This window comes from Lepidochelys olivacea (assembly GCF_965140295.1).
Source record: "Lepidochelys olivacea isolate rLepOli2 genome assembly, chromosome: 7".
NCBI classification, from domain to species: Eukaryota; Metazoa; Chordata; order Testudines; family Cheloniidae; genus Lepidochelys; species Lepidochelys olivacea.
Genome location: NC_140417.1, coordinates 53,734,949 through 53,759,310, shown reverse-complemented (window position 1 = coordinate 53,759,310; position 24,362 = coordinate 53,734,949). Strand labels below are relative to the sequence as shown.

Sequence of the window (24,362 nt, the reverse complement as noted above, 5' to 3'; positions counted from 1 at the left end):
GTCCTGTGGCAATTAGTTCCACAGTTCAATTATGCTAATAGGCTTTTTGGTTAATAAAGAACAAAATCATCTTGAAATTAACTAATTTGTTGACAGTTCATGTGGAGATTGGTAAAGTTTTCATCATAGTCATATTTATGTAAAAGTATATTTGGAAAGTATATTTTTTACCTCTCCCGTAGATGAAAAGGGGTTAGACTAGATGACATGAGTCTTCACCCAGTCAATTCCACCATCTTTGAATCTGTGAATATTGTGTAGGTGATTCTGCATATCTCTTTGTTCCTAAACCTGTTTCTTTGCTTCTGTTTAGTTTCCTCCATTCTGTTTCTGTTTTCTGTCATAATCTCTCCTGATCTGTATATCCCAAATAGAGGCTGACATTTGCCATTACTTCCTTCATTAGGGAGGGAGCCTTCCATCTCGAGTGACACCAGGACAGACTCCTCTACAGACAGCTATCCCTATAAACACTTACACCATGAGTCTGTGGTCAGTCACTTCTCTTCTGACTCGCAGGGGACAGTCATCTACAATGTGGAGAATGACACAGCTTCGCAAACCAGCAGGGACACAGGTAGCAGACACCTTTGTGCTCATGTAGCCATTGTAAATCTGGAGATTACAGTAGAGCTCAGTTAAACAATATCTGTTTAAATACAGCCCAGGGCATATTGGCATGGGGTGCTCTTTGAAGTGCTGGCATCTGGTGAATTATGGCCCTCAATCTATAGCATGATGCAGCTGTACAAAGCACTATTTCAAAACGTTGTCAGTGGTGGCATGTGCAAGTCCCTGCATTCAAGTAGCTGAGGCTATATGGGAAGGGAGTCCACACTACCGGGACCTGTATGTGGTCATCAGGGAGTTTCTGCTTAAAGCGGACAGCAGTGAGGATGAGTATCCATCTGCACTGTGGGAGGACAGAGGTCAGAGGATAGCTGTCTGCCTGTACTGTGAAGGCAAGTTGGTGGGGATCTGGAGTTGGAGGAGAATCTGTTCTACGGAGGAAGTTGGGTGAGGGGTCTGGTGGGAGAATCTAATAGATAGGGTGGAGGTCTCAAGGTGTAGAGCTACCCTATCAGCTGTGGCCTGTGCTTGTCACAAAGCATCCAGCCTGTGACCTGGCCAGTCTGTTCCTGAATGCAGCACAGAGCTTTGACATTAATTTCTAATAAAGGACTACACTAGTTAAAAGAGCGGAACTTTCCATATAGCCAAAGGTTGACCTGTTAATAGTATATCTGTAAATGAAACTAATTTTGTGTGCACCAAACCCAATAGGTTTCACAAAGAGGGCATACCTGTTAAATGAACGGTTCCTTATTGCACCAAAATTTCTCCAAGCAGCACATTTTGGTGCTATTTCACTCAGCAAGTTCTTGCCCTCCTGTTTGTAACAGCATACATGTATCCATCTGTGGTTCAAATCTTTACTTACAGTTTAGACCAGACTGGGGGAAGGTATTTCTCACAATGAAGAACTGGACTTTGTGAAAGAGTAGATTTCAAACAGGGGTTCTTTGGTGCTCTTTGATTCCTTTCTATGCATTCAGTAACTGGCACTCCAAGCCTTTGGCTCTGGATGTTTGATATATTTTGCATTTCCAGGTTAAATGTTTGGCAGCTAAGGCTGCCACAGTAGTCCTAGATGAGAGAGAAACAGATAGAAGGGGAAATGTAGGGCAAAATTTGATGATGATGAAAAACCAGAACTTATATTGATCTTCAGAGCAACAAAAAGCCTAGTTAACCTAAGATGCTGGGATATTATTTATATCCCAAAATGACACAGACGTAATTAGAGAGGCTCCTGCCCTGCAACAGTTACAGTCGAAGTAGACAGAAGAGGTGAGGGGTGGGAGAGGGAATGAAAATACACAAACAGATAAAATTCAACGTTTATATTGATTTCATGATTTGTGTTGTGACTTTCTCCTTTTATTTCTTCTCATGCTAACTTTATCCCATATTTTTCCTCCAGCTCTTACCCCTCACTTACTGCCTAATTCAAACCTGCCTCCTCTCTCCTGATCTAGTCTTCAGCTATATTCAGTCCCTGACTATTAGCTAATCCCTACTTGGTCATCCCCCTTTGTCTTCTCCGTCCTCCCTCCCTCCGTACTCAAGTCTTCCCCCCAAAAAGTTAATCTCCCAGCCTCACGCAACAGCTCAGCCATCAAATGCTGACTCCTGGGGCTGTAAAGGAGCCATCCCATCGCTCCTGTCAACTGCGACTGCTATTGAATCAGTCTGGGAGAAAGCTGGATTCTTCATTAATGGCCACTTCCCCCACTTCTCCACCCCAGAATTCTGTGGACCCCATCCCACATCGCCCTCCTGGGACGGAAGACAATTGGGGCCATGTGCCCTCAAACACCTGGGTACGTCAGGATGGGTATGGGTGGGGCTCACTGTGTGGTTGAGCTAGCCCTCTGCCACTTCTGGCAGCCAATTCAGCTAAATAATGCGTGAATTCTAACTCCTCTACTCAAACTCCTAAGATCACATTGGGATCTGTCTCAAGTGATTTGGTTTCATTCCCTTCTCTAACCCCATGCTCCCAGCCTTTGTGGCTATAAAGATAATTTTCATGGACATGACTGCCTATTAATCCATATGATTGCTTGAATGTGAGGCATCTAGTATGTAAAAATACACTTCAAGGGGCAGATTTTGCATGTGTTGGTTGAGAAATGTTGTTTTGCTTAGGAGAAATCCTGTTTTGTTAATTTAGTGAATTCAGCAAAATTAATGAAAGGTGCTAGACTGACAGCTCTGGAGATTGAAATTCAGAGCCCAGGTACAGCGTGCGTGCAGATACTGCAAACTTTCTCCATGCTGCCTCACTAGTGGACTTTGTCCCTGGTCTGGAAGGACCATGGTTAGGGCAACAAGGTAATTCAGGCTCCATGCTCATTTAGTACTTGGCGCCTCTGCTGAGACTGTGGCACATACTGTCCATACTGTGATCTTGTCCAAAGTATGAATGGAAATATAGGAGAGTATTGTTAAAGCTGTCAACCTCCCAATCCACTAATTGTGCTAATTGTGCATTTTAGGACTTGATAATATTAAATATTCTCGCCATGTCTAAGAGACCCAACTCTAGCAGCAGTGGTACTCTTTAAATAGCTGCTGTGACAACACTGGAAATGCCCTAACCTACCATTGCTATCAGAATGGAAGAAATTTTTTTTAAAGCTAGCTAAAGAAATTGTGCACTCTGAATGCAATATGGCCTTCTTTTATCATCATAGTAACTGCTACAAGATATCTTCAGTCTTTACAGACTGACAGAATACCATTATGTGCCTGCTGTCATCCAAAGCTCATGTTGTGAAAGAGTGAGTTCCCCCAAACCCACTTCATGACATCTTTCCTGCTCAGGCACCTAATTTACCTACACTCCCCCCAATCTTCCCTCCGGATGCCTCTCTTGTTCTTTCCTTATTTTCCCCACTTCCATATATATTGCCTCTTTCTAAAGAGTACCGATTACAAAATCACTCTCTTCCTTGGCTTCACAGACAAATTGAAACACAGGATGTTTCAATCTCAGCCTCTGTTTGAGTGGGTTGCCCTTGCATGCACACTGTCACATCTTTATTTGTTGATGTAGCACCTCTACCTAAAAAGCAAATTCTCCTTTTGCTTTAATATGTTTTTTGAATTTTGATATTATTTATTTTAAAAGATGAATTCAAAAAGCTAATTGTAATGGCAAGATCTGCGACATGGGTTCTCTGGAGAGGAATTGGATTGGGACCATCAGCTCCTCCCACAAAGGCCATTGAACAGTTGTCAGGGAATTGGAATTTTCATTCACTACACCTATGCCAGATTGAAGTTGATGGTGGAAAGGCTGGATCTCCTTCCCAAACTCCATCTTTGTCCTGCCCCTCTGCTTGGGAGCAGTCCTGATTTGGAATGGGACTGCTCATGTGAGTAAAGTCACACACATGCATGTGTTTGCAGATTTGGGGTCTTAGACTTGTAGGAACCACAAAGCTCAGTGCTTACACACTTGTAACCATTATTGGTAATCTCACTTCAAGGGATTTTGAACTTAATTTAAAAAATTATTGTGGTCATTAGTTTGGTAGTAAATTGGTCTGAGGATGAGGCACTCTTACCAAAGGGCAAATCCTTACAGGGAAAATCTGTGCTAAATTATGAACAAATATTTTCTAACTCAGTTGATGCAAAGAAAAGATTTGTGTGTAGTGAGCAAAAGAGAATTTGTGAGGAGAATAAAATCAAACTAGCCATGTTTGTTTAAGAGCTGTGTGTGTTTGAGTACGAGAGCTGCTGGAGTGTTGGTATTGCAAGATAATGGTGTCCCTGGAGCATTATGAGGCAAGGCACAACCAACTGCTTCCCATCTCTGTGGATGAGCTATCTCATTTAACAGAGTCCCTGGAGTTGCTTTGTGGCTCTTTTGTGACTATTTTTATAAACTTTTAGATACAAATTATTTAAAGCAAATGACTTTGCTTACTAGAAGCTGCCAGTTAGCATTGGAATGTCTGTGCGGTTCAGGAAGAGTGAGAAGGGCCTACTATTCTTAGATTGTTGAACAACCAATCCAAAGACTCTTGCCATCTAAACTGTGTTCTCTTATTCTTTCAGGACACTTGACTGACAGTGAATGTAATCAGAGGCATATTTCCAAAAAGAGCTCACTGACTGACCGCAAGAGGAGTTCTAGCCGGTCTCGGCGAAAAGGGGATGAGATACAGTCATCAGGATACCATAGTGAAGGCAAGAGGCATTGTTTTAATTTCTTCATCACTCTCTCTTTATGTGTTTTTGTGATTCTTTGTGTGTATGTGCACCTCCCTTGCTGTGTGTCTCCCGGTCTGTGTTTTTGGTCTATCTTGCCTTTGCTAATTTTCCTTTGTATGGCTTCAGAAAGATGCTGTGAATAGTGCTACCAATTTAAAATGAAGTTATTTTTATTCCTCCTGCCTTCTCCTTTGTATACTGCAGGGGAAACATTGAAGGAGAAACAAGCCCCCAGAACTGCCCCTAAGCCATCCAGCAGCACCAGCAGACTTAGAGAGTTTAAAGAGACAGTCAGCAATATAATCCACAACCGACCAGCCCAGACCAACCAAGGCTCTCCTTGTGGAGGGAGTGTTGCAGGTCAGTCAAAGATACGACGCCCCAGGAACTTGCCTGTGCGTTCTCGCGACTGGGAAATGGAGAGTACCAGCAGTGAATCCAAATCCAGTTCATCTAGCAAGTACCGTCCAACCTGGAGACCCAAAAGGGAATCACTGAACATAGACAGCATCTTCAGTAAAGACAAGAGGAACCATTGTGGCTACACACAGCTCAGCTCATTCTCTGAAGATGCAGGTGAGGGGGTGGGGAAGAGATATATGTTGTTGGGTTGTAACTGGAAAAATACAGTTAGGTGCAGAATTAATCATAACCCTCAACTGCTGTATGGAAACTATGTAGTGGCAGTTCCAAACTTTGTCACACTCTTGAGCACACTCCCATCTTTTTCACACTAGTTGCTTTGGTGATGGTGAGGAGTGCATATGAAGTTTCTGTATGTGTATGCACTGTGCAATGTATTTTTGTTCTCCAGTCTGATATTCTGTTAAAATCCATTCCTGTGGAAGCAAAGATGAGAAGCACTGTTGTGTATACTGCTGAAACAGAGCCTGGACTAGGCTGCTGGGAAACTAAGAATTTGCATTGCGGGATGTTCTCATGCATTGGTCTCAAACGTGTGCCCCAGCGCTGGCCTGCTCCCTCTGACCGGTGTATATATTCTGCGCCCTCTGTCCTCCTCTTGCTAATCACAGCATATGCAGCATGATGTCTCGGACTAGAGAATGAAAGAATTCCCCTTGCTAGCTACCATTCCCTATTCTGAGTGCTTGTCATGAGCCCTAGCACCCAACCCATAGTTTACCTGGACCTGCCTCAATCTGCACCTGTAGATGGAGGCCAAAGCCCAGCTCTGCACTGCTTTGGGTAGGGAAGTCTCTGTTTGGAAACAAGAGCCCCTGACATCCACAGGTCCTTCCCCTGCTCTGAGAATGCAACAAAGATCCATGCAGCTTTATTGTCGTGTTCACCATCCAGTTAGGGGAGAGAAATCCCCTAAACCCTACAAAGGTACTGCAGATCAGACACCTTCTGGTGCTGTTCCCCAGGGCCCAGAAATGGCTGGAGCTGCTGAGTTCCAATTCATGGTTGGGAGATGAGTGGGGGAGAGAATGCGTGTTGGCAATGTTCGGGTTGTGTTGATGGAGGACCAAGGTATTGTTGGGGAAACCTGAGGGGGATGAGAGGAGAGAGAAATGGAGGAAATTGCTGGGGAGAATCTAGAAGTTAAAGAGGATTGGAAGGGATGAAGCAATCGTGGGAATGAGGAAGGAGAAAACTTGAGGAAGGAGGGAGAGAACATTACTCATGGAAAGGATGGAAAAGGGGCATGAGGGGAACCAACCAAAGACAAGTAGGAATGCACATTAAAATCAGAAGGAGGATAACACTAAAATATGAAAGATTAGGAAAAGAGGCATAATGAGTTATAGTAAAAAATGTAATCAAAATCTGAATGCCAAAATTCTAAAATAGATTTCATATAATGTAATGCACAGTACCACAAAAAGCTAGAGCAGCAGAGAATGGAGAATCAAAACAAAATCCTTGCTCCAAAGATCTTACTATCTAATGCACAAGTGGGTACTAGTACACAAAACAGTTGCGTGCACAAATGCAGAGAGTTATGGAGAAGGAGAGATTCTTTGAGGAGTGTCCCTGTGGGTGCTCCACTTAAGGTGTCTTGATGCCCTGTGCTTGTAATCAGAGATTTGTGGTAGTAGTACCCGGATGGGCCACGCACGCGCCGCTCCAAGCAGTTACATAGCAGTGCGCAGCCAACTGTTCCCCAGTTCCTTTTCTGCCACGTTTAGCTTGTGTCTGAGCGATCAGCGGGGTCCTCTCTTACCTCAGATAGTTCGTAGTTCCTCTTTGAGTGATTACTCATGTCAATTCCATTTTGGGTGTGTACGTATTCACGTGTGCTGTCGTCAGAGACTTTTGCCTTAGTGGTATCCAGAGGGCTGGCTATGGTGCTCTTTGGAGTGCGGCACTCAAGCGGTGGTATATTAGGCGCTTCCGGCCCTACACCCTCTCAGTTCCGTCTTAACACCAGTGGTGGTTAGTCAGCACACCTTCCTTCGCTTAGCAAGTGCTAGTGTTTTTTTCTCCTACAAACTTCATACCTTAGGGCCTTTTGTAAATAGTTTGTGAATAGTGTTAGTTAAGTTGTTGTTAAGTGTAGTTAGTTAGGGTCCCAGTGGGGACTTTGCCCCAGGTGGGGCATGCCCCGGTCTCCCGGGTTTAAGCCCTGCTCAGATTGCAACAGGGCCTATGCCTGTTAGTGACCCCTAGCAGCTGTCTTAAGTGCTTGGGGGAGTCACACATTAAGGGTCGGTACCAGATCTGTAAGAACTTTTGGCCTTGAGCCCAAAAGGAGCAGGATATTCGTCTCAGGGCCTTCCTGATGCAGTCTGCCCTTCGCCTGGATTCTGAGCCGTCATGACAGGTCTCACCGAGCGCCTCGGCCTCCATGCACAGTGCACCGCCACCACCTGTTTCCTCCCAGCACCGAGCCTCATTACTGGTGCCGAAAAGGAAAACAAAAAAGTGCAGCTCCCTGGCTCCAGGCAAAAAGGGCCAAGGGACCCAGGCCTAGCCGCCTGGCTACTCCAGAGCCACATCCTCATGCCTCCTCAGTTTGAGCCCCCCAGTCTCCTCAAAGGTCCATCACCAACTCCTGGGAGCGGTATGGGACCCACGCCGCTGCCGGCACTGTCATCCTCCCAGGCGCAGAGAAAGCACAGGTCTCCACCTGCTCCGATGATGACTCTGGTGCCACAGGACTCTGCTAAGGCTCCCCAAGAAGGCAAGCCAGCCGCCAAGACCCTTCAAGGGGCAGGGGAACACTGCTGGTCACCGGAGAGGAGGCAACGTTCCTGTTCACCGCACCGAGGATCCGAGACTTGAGGCTCTGAGACTTGCCATTGGTCACTCAGACTAGCATCCAGTTTCCCTCAGTGTCACTCACCTGTATGGGGTCGATACTTCCCATACTATTCCTGGCACCAGTCATCCTCCCATCAGTTGTCTTCTCAATGTCAGTCCCGATCGTTGGCACACCGGGAGCGTTCCTCGTCTTGGCACCGGTCTCCCTGTCACCAGTATCGATCTCCCTGGTACTAACACCAGTCTCCCTCGTCTGATCATTGGTCGCCGGTAGCCATGACCAGTAAACAAACCCAGGCATGGACGGTCCTTCCCTGTTCGCAGGAAGGTGATTCCTCCTGCACGGAGGGCAAGTTTAGCCCATCGCCCAGGCCCCACTGGCGGGATTGGGCACTGGAACCCACACCGTCATCTGCGGCACCGCAGTGGCAGCACGGCCAGTGGCCAGCGCAGTGTGGCCTTATTAGAGCGCGTGGGATGTACCAGTCATAACGATCCCCCCTTTGCAGTGCTCTTTGTTCGCCGCGTCGGAACTCTTGTTGGCAGCACTGATGGCACCAGGCTCAGTGCCAGAGGGTCATTCAGAGGTCACAGTGGAAGAGCCTGTGCCCACTTCTCCAGCAGTAGTTGAAACCCTGGGACCTCTCCCAGTGGTCCAATCTTCCTCATCAGCCCTGCACGAGGCAGTCACAGGACCTTCAAGAGCTAGCCTACCAGATGATTTCAAGGAACATCGGTACTACTTTGGTGTGTAGCCGAGAATTTAGGGCTGGAGGTGCAGGAAATGGCGGAGCAAGAGAACACTCTCTTCAATGTCCTCTCAGCCTCTACGCCCACCCGTGTCACCCTACCATGCATGAAGAGGTTCTTAAGGTCGCCAAGGCCCTATGACAAACCCCCTCTTCCATTCCTCCCACCTCCAGAAAGGCTGAAAAAAAGTACTTTGTTCCAGCCAGAGGGTTTGAATACATTTATACCCACCCACCCCCGGGCTTGTTGGTTTTGTCTGCGGCCAATGAGGACAAGCACAGTCATACCGCCTCGACTCACAAGAACAAAGAGGCCAAAAGTCTCGATCTCTTTGGGAGAAAAATTTATTCAATTGCCAGCTTACAATTTTGGGTGGCAAATCATCAAGCCCTGTTGGGCAGATATAACTTTAATTTCTGGGATCGTCTCAGAAAGTTCCAAGAATCCCTCTTGCAGGGTTTGGTCCAGGAGTTCGGCACCTTGGTGCTGGAGGGCACCGTGGTGGCCAGATGCTCCCTGCAAATGGCATGGGATATGCCGGACTCAGCGGATCGGTTAGGCATGTTGGCAGTGGTTATGCAGCGCAGCTCCTGGCTCCAAACAGCTGGCCTCTCCCAGAAGATGCAGACCTCAATTCAGAACCTTCCTTTCCACAGGGTTGGTCTCTTCTCCGAGCAGACGGATGCCAGGCTGCATGGGTTGAAGGACACAGAGCCACTCTTTGCTTGTTGGGCATGTGCACACCGCTGTCTGCTCATAAGCCATTCTGGCCTCCTCCACTGCCAAGATCCTGGCAGCCCCATCAGGGCTCTGCAAGGAGAAGAGACACTAGTTTTAGCCATCAGTGCCTTTTTTCCTCCGGCTCACTTGCATAACCTGGGCCCGCCAAACATGTAGGGGGCCAAAAGTGCTAATTTTGAGGGTGCACTCGAGTGATGCCTCAGTCAGCTACCTGGATCCTCCCCATCTCTTCCTTGACCATCTCTGCCCCTACCATTTGGCTTGTTGTAGGTAACCTCAGACCACTGGATCCTGGATATATCATCTTGGGGCTATACCCTGCAATGTACAGCTCCCCCTCCCTCCCACCCATGCTCTTCCCCATCCCTCTTCAGGGACCCTCTCACAAGCAACTCCTCAGTCAGGAAGTCAAAAAGCTCTTGTGCCTGGGGGCTGTGGAGGAGGTTCCTCAGGACATGGAAGGAAGAATATTCTACTCCCATTACTTCCTAATCCTGAAGGCAAAAGGGCGGCCTAAGACTCATCCTGGACCTGCATCACCTCAAGAAGTTGAAGTTCCGCATGGTATCCCTGGCCTCCATCATCCCCTCCCTGGATTGAGGAGACTGGTACGCCGCTCTCAACTTAAAGGACACTTACTTTCATGTCTCCATATTGCTGGGTCACAGGTATTTCCTGTGTTTTATAGTGGCCAGGTGCCATTTCCAGTTCACAGTGCTACTCTTTGGCCCGTCCTCGGCACCCAGGGTGTTCACAAAGTGTGTGGTGCCAGCAGCGGCTTACCTGAGATGTCAAGGGGTCCAGATTTTCCTATATTTCGAGGACTGGCTCCTCAAGATCAGGTCTCTGGGGCAGGTGCAGAGGAGCCTCGAGCTGGTGCGTTTCACCTGCCGTGACCTCGGCCTGTTGATAAACACAGAAAAGTCCATGTTAACACCAGTTCAACACACAGAGTTTATTGGAGTGGTTCTCGACTCCATGCCGGCCAAGGTCTTCCTTCCGGAAGCGTGTTTTCGGGCCATGTCAGACCTGATCTCCCACATGATGAGCCACTCGCTCACCACAGCCCACACCTGCCTGCAACTGATGGGCCAAATGGCCACATGCATGTACGTGGTCAGCCATGCTAGACTTCATCTACAGCCTCTGCAAGCATGGCGGGCCTCGATCTAAGTCCCCAGCAGGCACACCCTGAACCGAGTGATTACGGTGCTGAATGACATCCTTTCGTCCCTGGGCTGGTGGCTGGATCCCAAGTCAGTGCTACAAGGGGTTCCCCGTCACTTACCCTGTTTTCAGACGCATCGGATCTGGGCTGGGGAGCCCACTTGGGTGAGCTCAGCAACCAGGACCACTGGTTTCAACATGACCTAGCCCTTCATATCAATGTAAGGGAGCTCAGAGCTGTTCACCTGGTCTGTCAGGCTTTCTTACCCCCACTTAAAAGGCAAGGTGGTGCAGGTCCTCACAGACAATACTGCCACGATGTATTACATCAAGAGGCAAAGCAGTGCCAGGTCTTCAGCCCTGTGTCAGGAGGCGCTCCTCTTCTGGGACTTTTGTGTGCAGCATGCCATTCATCTGGTAGCCACCCACTTGCCTGGAACCAAGAATGTCTTGGCAGATTGCCTCAGCAGGACCTTCTCATCTCGCCACAAATAGTCACTCCATCCAGAGGTGGTCAGCCTGATCTTCCACAGGTGGGGGACTCCCCAGGTGGACCTGTTCTCATCCAGGCAGAACAGAAAGTGCCATGTGTTCTGTTCTCTGCAGGGCAGGGACAAAGGCTCCCTGTCAGATGCTTTCTTGATTCCATGGTCGGGAATGCTAATGTACCTTTCTGCCAGTACCATTGATTCACAAGGTCCTGCTAAAGGTGAAGCAAGACAGAGCGAGCGTCATCCTCATAGCCCGAGCATGGCCTCACCAACACTGGTTCGGCATGCTGCTGAGTCTTTTGGCAGCCACCCTGCTGCAGCTGCCTCTTCAGCCGGACTTGCTGTTCCAGGATCATGTTCTGTGTCATCTGAACTGTCGGCTCTGCACTTGACAACTTGGCTACTGTGTGGCTAAGTATGGATGAATGGGCATGCTCTGCTGGTGTCCAACAGGTCCTGCTGGGCAGCAGAAAACCTTCTCCCAGGCTACTACTTGGCAAAGTTGATGCGGTTCACGTGTTGGGCCTCAGATCGACACAATGGGGCAGAAGAGGCCCCACTGCAGGACATCCTAGACTATCTGCTGCACCTTAAGCTTCAGGGCCTGTCGCTCTCTTTGGTCAAGGTTCACCTGGCGGCTATTTCGATGTTTAACCCTCTGTTTCAAGGCAGGACAGTCTTTGCCCGTCCTATGACAGTGCGGCTCTTGAAAGATCTGGTGCACCTCTACTCACATGTCTGGGACCCGGTTACCCCTTGGGACCTGAATATTTTGCTGTAAAGACTCTTGGGTCCTCCCTTCGAACCCTTGGCTTCTTGCTCCCTCCTGCTTCTCTCCTGGAAGGTTTCTTTCTTGGTTGCTATAACCAGCCCACAGGGTGTCCGAGATCAGGGCGCTTGCCTCTGAGCTGCCATATACGGTCTTCTACAAGGACAAGGTCCAGTTGCGCCACACCCAGCTTTTCTGCCCAAGGTTGTTTCCCAGTTTCATACTGGTCAAGATGTTTACTTACCGGTCTTCTGTCCCAAGCCTCATGCGACGGATGACAAACGCAGGCTGCATATCCTAGATGTCAGATGGGTGCTGGCCTTCTACACAGATAGAACGAAGCTGTTCCATAAATCAACGCAGTTGTTCGCTGCTGTCGCAGACAGGATGAAAGGTTGCCCAGTGTCTGCCCAGAGAATATTGTTGTGGATCACAGCCTGCATCCACTACGGTTATGAATTGACAAAGGTGCCCCCACCAGCGATCTTGACGGCTTACTCGACTAGGGTGCAGGCGTAATCAGCAGCCTTCCTGGAAGAGGTGCCAATCCAAGAAACCTGGTCATCTGTCCACATCTCATTATGCATTTACACAGCAAGCTCGGGATGACACTGGCTTTGGCAGAGCAGTGCTGCAAGCTGCAAAGCCATGAACTCCGAGCCCGCCTCCATTGGTACTGTTTGTGAGTCACCTACAATGGAATCAACATGAGCAAGCACTCGAAAAGGAAAAACGGTTACCTACCTTGCGTAACTGTTGTTCTTCAAGATGTGTTGCTCATGTCCATTCCATTACCTGCCCTCCTGCCCCTCTGTTGGAGTTGTCGGCAAGAAGGAACTGAGAGGGCATAGGGTCGGCGGCACCTGATATACCACCGTATGGGAGCGCCACTCCTGAGGGTGCCACAGCTGGCCCTATGGATACTGCTAAGGCAAAAATCTCTGACGTCCACACACATGGGCGCCCCTCACCTAGAATGGAATGAACAACGCATCTCAAAGAACAACAGTTACGAAAGGTAGGTAACAGTTTTTTGTTCCTAATAGTGTTAGCTTAGTTGTAGTTAGCTACCTTATTCCCTTGCCCTACTATAATTTTTTATTTCTTCATTCAAAAAAATTATTTTTTCCTTTTTACCTTACCCTGTCTCTCCAACAGGTACACCGCTATAGTTTCAAACAAGGTTTATCCCTGTTTTTTCTTCTAAGAGACCAATTCTCTCAGGTATGCCAAGCTCACCTGGCTTTAAACACTACCTGAATTGCAGACACTCCATAACGGTCTCTGACGACCACACACAGTTTGTCCACTGCCTCGGCGAGACACACGTTACTCAAAAGTGCCCACACTGCAGAAAGCTGACAGCTAGGGCAAGAAAAGTCAGGGATCTCCAACTGAAGCTCCTCATGATGGAGAAATCCCTCAGGCCAGCCTCAAGCCCCGAATCCTGGACACTGCCTGATTAACGGTCGCCAGCAGCCGCCTGACGGGTTCTGCTCCAACAACGGCTGGCAAGGCACCCGTTCCAAGAAGAGCTACCAAAAAGCGGTCGCAGACATCCCCACACCAAGAATCACCTAAAAGAAAACGATCTCCAATGGAAAAATCTGCCCGGGTACAGACGGCACGGAGCATGCTGGACCGTGTGGCACTGGGGCCGTCCAGCACCGAGAGTTCCTAAAGAGCTAAAGACCCTATGCGGGCAAGCTCAAATGTAGGTTCACACAGAAAAGTGAAACCTTCCAGCTCGGTACTCATGGAGCTGAAGAAAACGTTGGCACTGAGCAGTACAATGGCGCCACCTGCTGTACCTATGCTGTATAGCTCTAAATCCTCAGCACCAGCAGCTTCAATTCATACTCCTGGGTCGTTCACAATGCCATCTCTGGCACCGAGCGTCACAGTTCTGCAGCAGTTCCTGAGGCGTGCAGACTTGACAGTGGCTTCAACGCCTGAATGTCCTTTACTCAGTACCGAGGGTACCCCAGCCAGATCGGAACCAAGCCAATTGACCATTCCCTGCATCTCAGCCCCTCCTATCTCCAGTGATGAGGAAGAAGAGGATGATGCATTAATATACACTCCTTGCCACTCCTCACCCAAGCCTGGACCATCTCATCACCAACCACCTACAGACATGCAAGAATGGTATGGTCACCCCTGGGCACCGTCCCCCATAACATTCCCACCTAACTGGTCATACTGGGATCCATGGGTAATGTATAGGGCCCAACACTGCAGACCCCTTAGCTTACCCAGGTCCAGAGCAGCACGATCCCCTTCACCAACTGTCCCAGCTCCTTCAGAAAGACAAGAGGAAGAGACTGAGGAACATACGAGGACACAGCTGAACATGACACTTTGCCGCCTACTCACTTCTATCATCGTCAATGGACAAAACCATAATGCCACACCATCCCACTATGGGGGATGACTTAAAATCCTTTCAGGACCTCTTCAAAAGGGTAGCTGAATCCCTAGACATTTCATTAGAACAGCTACCAGAAGCCCAACAAAAACTCACTGAAATATTCCAGACATACCAAGCAGCATAGATAGCCCTGCCAATTAATGATGCAATCATGGAGCCTGCAAAAATACCTGCTACAGCACCACCCTCATGTAAGAGGTTTGACAAAAAATATTATGTGCCAGCAAAAAGGGATGAGTTTCTACTTACACACCCTGCACCAAACTCCTTAGTAGTGGAGGCAGTCAACCAAAGGGGGAAACAACAGCAGTCCCGAATGACCCCGTATGATAAGGATTGGAAAAGGCTGGACCTTTTTGGATGGAAAGCCTATTCCTCAGCTACACTTCTGTTCCGCATTGCCAATTATGCGGCCCTACTGGCTAAATATACACACAATCTGTTCTCCAAAATGTCAGAATTTATTGAAAAATTTACCCAGTGACAAAAAAGAATAGTACAAGGCTAACATTTCCAAAGGGTCTCTCATCGCTAGGGCCCTACAGGCCTCCCTTGACTCTGCACACGCAGCAGCATGATCTAGCATATCTGTGGTCATGAATTGTGCATCTTGGCTCCACCTCTCCGGGTTCCCAAGGGAGGTCCAGGCAACAGTCAAGGACTTACCCTTTGAGGGTCAGAAACTATTTGCAGGCAAAACCAATATGTCATTACGCACCCTAAAAGACTCAAGGGCAACCTTAAAAACCCTGGGCGTTAAGTACCTGCAAACAAAAAGAAACAGAGTAGGTTTTCACAAACCTAGGGTTGCAAATAAATGCACAAAAGTCCACACTGGTTCCTGTCCAAAAGTTGGAATTCATAGGAGCCCGTCTCAACTGTCTAACAGCAACAGCAGTGCTACCCCAGCAACTTTTTCTCACTCTTGTCAATCTAATTTCAGTGGTGATAGACAGCCCACAAACACCCATGATTACAACTCTTAGGGTATATGTCAGCAACAATGTTTGTTGTCAAACTTGCCACACGCTACATGAGATGCTTGCAGGCCTGGCTTCGAACAGTGTATATGCCGCACTCTCTCAAGAGATGCCTTACAATGCCACGCAGAGTAAAAGACTCTCTAACATGGTGGACACAACCTAAGAACATCTGTTCAGGAGTCCCTTTCCAACAAAGAACTCCAACCATGGCAATCACGACAGACGCTTCCCTAATAGGTTCGGGGGCACACTTAGGCCTTGTCTACATTACCTGCTGGATCAACAGGCAGCGATCGATCTAGCAGGGGTTGATTTGTCTAGATGCGATAAATCAACCGCTGAGTGCTCTTCCGTCGACTCCAGTACTCCACCAGGGCGACAGGGGCAGACGGAGTCAACAGGAGAGCATCAGCCGTCAACTTACCACAGTGAAGACACCACGGTAAGTAGATCTAAGTATGTCGACTTCAGCTATGTTATTCACTTAGCTGAAGTTGCATAACTTAGATTGATTACATACACACGGACTTGGAACATATTGTTGAGTAAGTGTAGACCAGGCCTTACTAAACAATATGTTCCAAGGCCACTGGTCCCCAGCGGATGCCAACCTGCACATAAACTTATTGGAGCTAAAGGCAATCCGAAATGCATGTGACCACTTTCTCTCTCTAATCAAGAACAATGTCATCAAGATCCTCACAGACAATATAGAAAGCATGTTTTACATGAACCGCCAAGGGGGAGCATGATCATACTCCCTATGTACAGAGGCAATATGATTTTGGAATTGGTGCATCACAACAACATAGAGATATTGGCATTCTATCTTCCGGGATGTCAGAATACAACAACATATGTAGTAAGCGGAGACTTCTCACAAACCCATGAGTGGGAGATGGATCCCGGAATTCTCAAATCCATATTCAAACTATAGGGGTTCCCCACCAAAGATCTATTTGCCACAGCTCAGAACGTCAAGTGCCCACAATATTGCTCCAGGGCAGGATTGGGACAATAATCCCTAAGCGGCACCACTGATGTATGCATTTCTTCCAACCCCACTCCTAAACTGTGTAATTCACAAGATCAAACAGGGCAAATCCAGGTAATTCTTATTGCAGCTGCATGGCCCAGACAAACGTGGTTCCCATACCAGCTTCAGATGGTGGTGAAACCACCTTGAACCCTTCCCTTAGTACCTCATCTTGTATCACAAGATGCAGGACATCCCAACCTCACAGTACTCCATCTCAAGGCCTGGATACTCCCTGGCTGACTGGGGTCGAGGAGGCCTGTTCTGAGGAAGTAAAAGATCTGTTACTGAACAATCAGAGACCAAGTACGAGAAAGACGTATGTCCATAAGTGGAAATGATTCTGCACCTGGATAAACAGATCTTACCACAATTGTCCCCCCCCCTCTCGAGGATTCTGGACAATATACAAAGTCTTAAAAAAATCTGTGCTATCCACAAGGTCCATTAGAGTACACATGGCTGCTATTTCCTCCTTTCATGACAATGTGGATGGGGTCACTATATTCACTCACCTGACAATTAAATGTTTCCTTAAAGGCATTGAAAACACTTATCCCACAATAAGAAATCCTACACCCGTGTGGGACCTCAACCTTGTTCTACACAGACTCATGGGAAAGCCATTTGAACCCCTTACAACCTGCTTTTTGTTTTGTCCATGAAGGTGGCTTTTCTCATTGCCATCACATCCACCAGAGTGGGACAATTAGGTGCCATAATGGTATACTCACCTTATACAATATTCTTTAAAGATAAAGTAATCCTACAACTACATCCCAGGTTCCAACCCAAGAGAAACCAAAGTCTCCTCCCCCTTTCATTTGAAACAGCCTATATTCTTACCTGAGTTTTATCCAAAGCCACATGTGGACAGGAGGGAGGCCTCACTCAGCACATTGGATGTTCACAGAGCATGAGCTTTCTACACTGAAAGAACAAAAACATTTAGAAAATCACTAAGACTATTAGTTTCCATAACAAAACACTCAATGAGTCAAACCATCTCCAAACAGCAACTATGCAAATGGATATCAGGATATATTCAACTGTGCTCCTAAAGCACCAGAGCACATGCAACATCCGCGGCCTTTCTCAATAATGTTCCTATCACTGACATTTGTAGAGCAGCAAACTGAACATTAGTCCATACATTTACTAAACATTATGCTATAGAGCAACAATCAGCATCAGATGCTCACTTTGGGCTCATGGTGTTATCAATAACCCAACTCCAAAGCCCCTCCCCTCCACTGAGGGGCACTGCTCAATAGTAACCTAAAGTGGAGCACCCACAGGGGCATTCCTTGAAGAATCATAGAAGATTAGGGTTGGATGAGACCTCAGGAGGTCATCTAGTCCAACCACCTGCTCAAAGCAGGACCAACACCAACTAAATCATCCCAGCCAGGGCTTTGTCAACCTGGGCCTTAAAAACCTCGAAGGATGGAGATTCCACCACATCCCTAGGTAACCCAGTCCAGTGCTCCACCACCCTCCTAGTGAAATAGTGTTTCCTAATATCCAACCTAGACCTCCCCCACTGCAACTTGAGACCATTGCTCCTTGTTCTGTCATCTGCCACCACTGAGAACAGCTGACCTCCATCCTCTTTGGAACCCCCCTTCAGGTAGTTGAAGGCTGCTGTCAAATCCCACCTCACTCTTCTCTTCTGCAGCCTAAACAAGCGCAGTTCCCTCAGCCTCTCCTCATAAGTCATGTGCCCCAGCCCCCTAATCATTTTCGTTGCCCTCCGCTGGACTTTCTCCAATTTGTCCACATCCTTTCTGTAGTGGGGGGCCCAAAACTGGACACAGTACTCCAGATGTGGCCTCACCAGTGCCAAATAGAGAAGAATAATCACTTCCCTCAATCTGCTGGCAATGCTCCTACTAATGCAGTCCAATATGCCGTTAGCCTTCTTGGCAACGAGGGCACACTGCTGACTCATATCCAGTTTCTCATCCACTGTAATCCCCAGGTCCTTTTCTGCAGAACTGGTGCTTAGCCAGTCCGTCCCCAGCCTGTAGCGGTGCATGGGATTCTTCCTTCCTAAGTGCAGGACTCTGCACTTGTCCTTGTTGAACCTCATTAGATTTCTTTCGGCCCAATCCTCCAATTTGAAGAAGAAGAGGTTACTCACCTGGTGCAGTAACTGAGGTTCTTTAAGATTAGTATCCCTATGGGTGCTCCACTACCCACCCTCCTTCCCTCTACTTCAAAGTTTCACATAGATTCTCTGGGGTAGAGAGGGAACATGGGCATGGTTGGCTGCACACCGCTATGTAATCACTTGGAGCAGTGTGAGACGGCTACGGCATGTGCGCAGCCCAACCGGGCACTGCTACCACAAATCTCCGATTACAAGCACAGGGCGTCAAGACACCTAAAGTGGAGCACCCACGGAGACAACCATCTTGAAGAACCTCAATTACTGCACAAGGTGGCTAATCTTCTCTTTCCCTTTCTCTATTGAAATATATCCCTCTTTCTGGCCTTTTCTATATTCACCCTAACAGAGATGACTCGAACTCCTGGCTCATAGATTTTGTTTTCCTTTGGATGAAGCAGGTTCCACTAAATGGCAGGTATTTAAAAAGAAGTCAGTTTGGGGAGAATCTGCATGAGTCTAAAGCTTCATTTCTCTTGCTCCTCTGGAAATTACTTCATGTTTTTAGAGATGCTATAAAGATATTGTCGAGGCTTTTTGAAATTATCTGGACAATTTGATCCCTGAACACAGAAGCAGCTCATTTGGTTTAAACGTGGTTCAGAATCCAGAATACTAGCAGGTAACTTGATGGAATTAAACCTTACACTTCTGCCATCCCATATTCTTTTCTCTTGACAGCTAAGGAATTTGCAGAGAATGAGCTGAAGGAACCAGCAACTCAAGGAACAAGGCCAAACCAACTAAACATCAGGTATAAGCACTGGGGTCGAGGTCGGGGCACCCAGCACCTGATGGATCAGCATCCTCGTCTGATCCAAAGGATGGAATCTGGCTATGAAAGCAGTGAACGCAACAGCAACAGCCCAGTCAGTCTGGACATGCCCTTGTCTGAGAGCTCAAGCACCCACAGGTAGATTTTAATAAAGTGCACTCTTGGACTTTTGCTTCTCTTATGGCCCTGAACACCAGAACCTCTGAGAACTAAACTGTAGTTCTATAATAAGAAACTTAAGTATTGACATTCAGTCCCAGCCAGCAGTTCTTGTAGACTGTGATGCAGGTAGATTATGGGAAATAGGAAGCTGGATATGTTGTGCCATGACAGTCTTCCCTGTTTGGATGGTCATTCATTTGTACAGTTCATGATTGAGAGGAATGACCAACTACGGGAATTGGGATTAAGAAAATGGATGTAAATACAGAGCTCTGTCCTTAGGCTCTGTCAAAAACTGAAGTTGCAGGATGGAGACAGTTTGTTTTAAATTTAGAAGATGTCTGTCACTGTGCTTTCCATGTCAAGAGTTAAACTGCCCTGTTATCTTTGTCTCAGTTAAATTACTGTCCGACAGTGAGAATCCCTGTGTCAGGCTCTAATCTGGAGCATTTGTAGTGTTAATGGACTGACATGAGACCATGTCTGCTTGAGGACTTTATTGGGGCCTCCTGAGTGGTTTAGAATACATAGCATGCATAAATAACAGGGCTGTCAATTAACCGCAGTTAACTCACACAATTAACTAAAAAAAAATTAATTGCAATTAATCGCACTGTTAAACAATAGAATACCAATTGAAATTTATTAAATATTTTGGATGTTTTTCTAAATTTTCAAATTTATCAATTTCAGTTACATCACAGTATACAAAGTGCACAGTGCACACTTTATATTATTTTTATTACAAATATTTGCACTATAAAATGATAAAAGAAATATTTTTCAGTTCACCTCATACAAGTACTGTTGTGCAATCTCTTTATCATAAAAGTGCAACTTACAAATGTAGATTTTTTTTTGTTACATAACTGCACTCAAAAACAAAACCATGTAAAACTTTAGAGCCTACAATTCCACTCAGTCCTATTTCTTGTTCAGCCAATTGCTCAGACAAACAAATTTGTTTACATTTATGGGAGGTAATGCTGCCCGCTTCTTATTTACAATGTCACCTGAAAGTGAGAACAGGTGTTTGTATGACACTGTTGTAGCTGGCGTTGCAAGATATTTACATGCCAGATGTGCTAAAGATTCATTTGCCTCTTCGTGCTGTGGCCATTGTTCCAGAGGACATGCTTCCATGCTGATGACGCTCATTAAAAAATGTGTTAATTAAATTTGTGACTGAACTCCTTGGGGAAGAATTGTATGTCTCCTGCTCTGTTTTACCCTCATTCTGCCATATATTTCATGTTATAGCAGTCTCGGATGATGACCCAGCACTTATTCATTTTAAGAACACTTTTACTGCAAATTTGACAAAATTCAAAGAAGATACCAATGTGAAATTTCTAAAGATAGCTACAGCACTCGACCCAAGATTTAAGAATCTGAAGGTGCCTTCCAAAATCTGAGTGGGACGAGGTAGGGAGAATGCTTTCAGAAGTTTTAAAAGAGCAACACTCCGATGCGGAAACTACAGAATCCGAACCACCAAAAAAGAAAATCAGCCTTCTGCAGGTGGCATCTGATTCAGATTATGAAAATGAACATGCGTCAGTCTGCATTGCTTTGGATTGTTATCGAGCAGAACCTGTCAGCATGGGCGCACATCCTCTGGAATGGTGGTTGAAGCATCAAGGGACATAATCTTGAGCGCATCTGGCATGTAAATATCTTGCAGCGCCGGCTACAACGGTGCCATGCAAATACCTTTTCTCACTTTCAGGTGACATTGTAAACAAGTAGCAGGCAGCATTATCTTCTGCAAATGTAAACAAACCTGTTTGAGTGATTGGCTGAACAAGAAGTAGGACTGATTGGACTTGTAGGCTCTAAAGTTTGACATAGTAGAAAACATCCAAAAATATTTAAATAAATGGTGTTCTATTATTATTTAACGGTGCAATTAATCACGATTATTTTTTTAATCTCTTGACAGCCCTAATAAATAAATATACCTTTCAATCTTCATCTCTGGTGCCTGTGACTACTGTAAAAGGAGATCACACTCATGGTTTTACAAAAGAGTTGTTGTTTGTGTAGATCTTAAAAATCTGTTCTGAACAGTTAACTCTCCAGAGAATGCTTTTGGCATGTATTACTTGCTTAGGGTCTCCTAAGGAACCAGTGTCATCTTCAGTAGAGAAATTCCTTGCAGCTCCATAGTTTCCAGGAATGAAGATCTATACAGTGATACTTGTAGAAAAGGGCAGATTGTGACATAGCTGCAGTTGCTATTTTATGAAAGCCATGTTCTGCAGGGAGCCACATTCGCCATCATTCCTTTTGAGAGCTCTTTTTACTATTTTATACAATAAGGGGATTTAGTGCCAAAATCAAGAGGAACTGGTGTTTGGAAGTTTTGATGCAGTTTTTATAATCCTTCTTGCAGAAAATGCATGACTGGAGGTTATAGTTTTTGGTTTGTTTGGGAATAAGGGAGATAATTCTTACACTTGGGGACCGAGAAAGAGAGCCCAGATTCCTATGTCAAAGCATAAAATCTTTAGAAAATATCATTTATTGAGAAGAAATGGATGCTCCCCCCCCCCGCCAGGATTTTCCCATAGAATCCTTTTGCCTTCTCTTTTGAGACTGTGTGAAAGTAAGGTGAAGATGAAATGTTACTGCCAGATTGGAAAAATGTAGGGCTGTCTAGTCCTTCTCTCCAGTACCCTACACCTCTCCATCCCCTGAAAATATTGGCCAGATGTTAATCCATTGGTTTTCTCTCGTCTTCTTCAAGGGATTCTCATATGAAGCGAGCTGGTGGGTTGGTTCCTGCCTGGCGTAATATCCCAAAGTCACACAGTAGCAGCATCTTAGAAGTGGAATCTGCTTCATCGACTGGTGGTTGGACAAGCAGCCAGAACTCTGTTGGGAATGGTAAGCTACGTTTTCAAACCCCAAATATCCACAATCATGGAGTATAAAATATATTGAGGTAATTACTTATTCCGTGGATATTTTTGCCTTCACAGTGGAGGCAGATGCAAGAAAGGGAAAAAAACTCAGGAATCTGGTACAACTTTTGGCTACAGTTCTGGTTTACAACATTACCAGTCAGTATCACCATGAGTCTGTGGCAACATATCTTTTATTCATCTTGCTTGGTATCCTTCCTCTGGCAACTGTATACTAATACACCAGAGGAAATACTTCTCCTTCCTCCTCCTATAATTTCATCCACCCAACTGTGCAGATAGAGGATTGTTATCTCTTGTTAAGAAGCAAGCTTGCAACAGCATCTAGAACCAAACTTCTCAGAAATAAAAAGGAGATAGGAAAAATAAATAAAAAAGGTAGGAGATAATTTAAGGTAATTGGACAAAGGCTCAACTTTCCTAGGGATACTTGTCCTTTGGAGTGCAAGATTCCTGAGCAGATATTGATTCTAGAGTTCAAGGGTGGGAAAAAGATAGCTTCTGAAAACAAGACTTTTGTGTCTATAGGGGGTTGTTGATTGGTTGCATTGGAAGACTCCTGGCACATAGTTTTTATATCCCTTTTTGATCTAGCTGCATAAGCAGATGAAAAGAATATCTAGGTAGGTATTCCTTTTATATACTAAAGCTAAGGATCTCGCTAACTTTGCATAGCCTCGGTTGAGAATTAAAAACACAGTAAGAAGGGTTATGGTTTGTGCACCACGTTAGGAGAGGGTTACTTCATCAAATGACTCCCTTCTTGTACCATTGATTGCTTCTTGGGTCAATGGATCCAAGGACAAGGCTGTGCTTCAAGGAAGCTCAAAGTAATACTGCAACATTTCTACTTCGGACACTGATGGAGAGGAGACAAATAGAAACTAAATAGCTTTGGGAGGGATAAGGGGTTGGTCCAGCAGTCTTGCTAAATTTACATTGAAGTGTGCACTCTGCTACCAGCTTGGAAGTGAACAAGATGTACTGCAGAAACAGCTGCCTTTTGGGAATCAAAATGGGAGGAGGGATATATTCCTTTTGACAAAGAAAGTGTCAAAGTAAAATGTCATATCCTTAGAAGATTATAACATTTAGACCTTGGTTTCGCTCATTTATTTTGTTACAAGATTCCATTTTTAAGTATATTTCAGATAACTGAAATGGAGGGAAATTGATCTTCTAGAAAAGTAGATCCTTTTACTGATCACAATAGCCCTGACCTGCATCACACTTATGTCAGTCCTGAGCTCTGAGGGTTTGAATGATGATAAACACAGCTGACATCAGTATTTATCAGTAGAAATTCAGGACCTACTGGTGGCAAGGTGGTATAGAAACTCTCAGCTCTGAGCAGTGGGTTAGAACATACTTCCAACTCTTCTTAATTATGTTCAAAACATGTTTAAATCCAGATTTGCTCGGTTCCACCTTTCAAAAGTATAATTTAACAGAAACCAAATTCATGTTCCAAAATTTCCTTGCATATTATCTCATAATTTTGCTATTTTCTAATGTTAGTTATATCCCTCTCATTGGTCTTATTCTCCCTTATGATTATCATACTTTGTCACTGATCTTATGAGTTGTGTCACACTGTACAAGAACAGTTGGGTGCTTTCAGAACTGTTAGACATTCTACAGCGTATGGTAGGAATTAATAAAGATGAATTATTTTCCAAAAATATAATTTTATTGAGTAACAAAACCAGTGCAAAAAAAACCCTGTGCAATTTAAGAGGAAATACATTCAAAATGTAATAAATTAATAGAACAGAATGGCCCAGATTCCGAGCACCACGTTTGCGGTCTCCACCAACGAGGTGTGGATCACCCAGTTCAAGGCACCGGTCTCCGTATTCCTGGCACGGCACGCCTCCTGCCAGTGAACGCCCCGGCCCAGGTCCCCATCCCCTAGACATCCCTTAACGCTTTGGTATCTGCCAG

The 24,362-nt window shown here is 45.9% G+C and overlaps 1 protein-coding gene across 3 annotated transcripts in view; it reads left to right on the top strand.

The window, feature by feature from the left end:
- The window catches only part of USP54 (ubiquitin specific peptidase 54), a 270,589-nt gene that overhangs the window by 197,065 nt on the left and 49,162 nt on the right, over nt 1-24,362 (top strand). For all 3 annotated transcript variants that reach the window (XM_084635210.1, XM_084635211.1, XM_084635212.1), the window contains 5 exons: nt 407-577; nt 4,633-4,764; nt 4,993-5,364; nt 19,236-19,467; nt 22,241-22,380. In XM_084635210.1, coding sequence (XP_084491336.1) covers nt 407-577; nt 4,633-4,764; nt 4,993-5,364; nt 19,236-19,467; nt 22,241-22,380 — 1,047 coding nt within the window. The remainder of the gene's footprint in view (nt 1-406; nt 578-4,632; nt 4,765-4,992; nt 5,365-19,235; nt 19,468-22,240; nt 22,381-24,362) is intronic.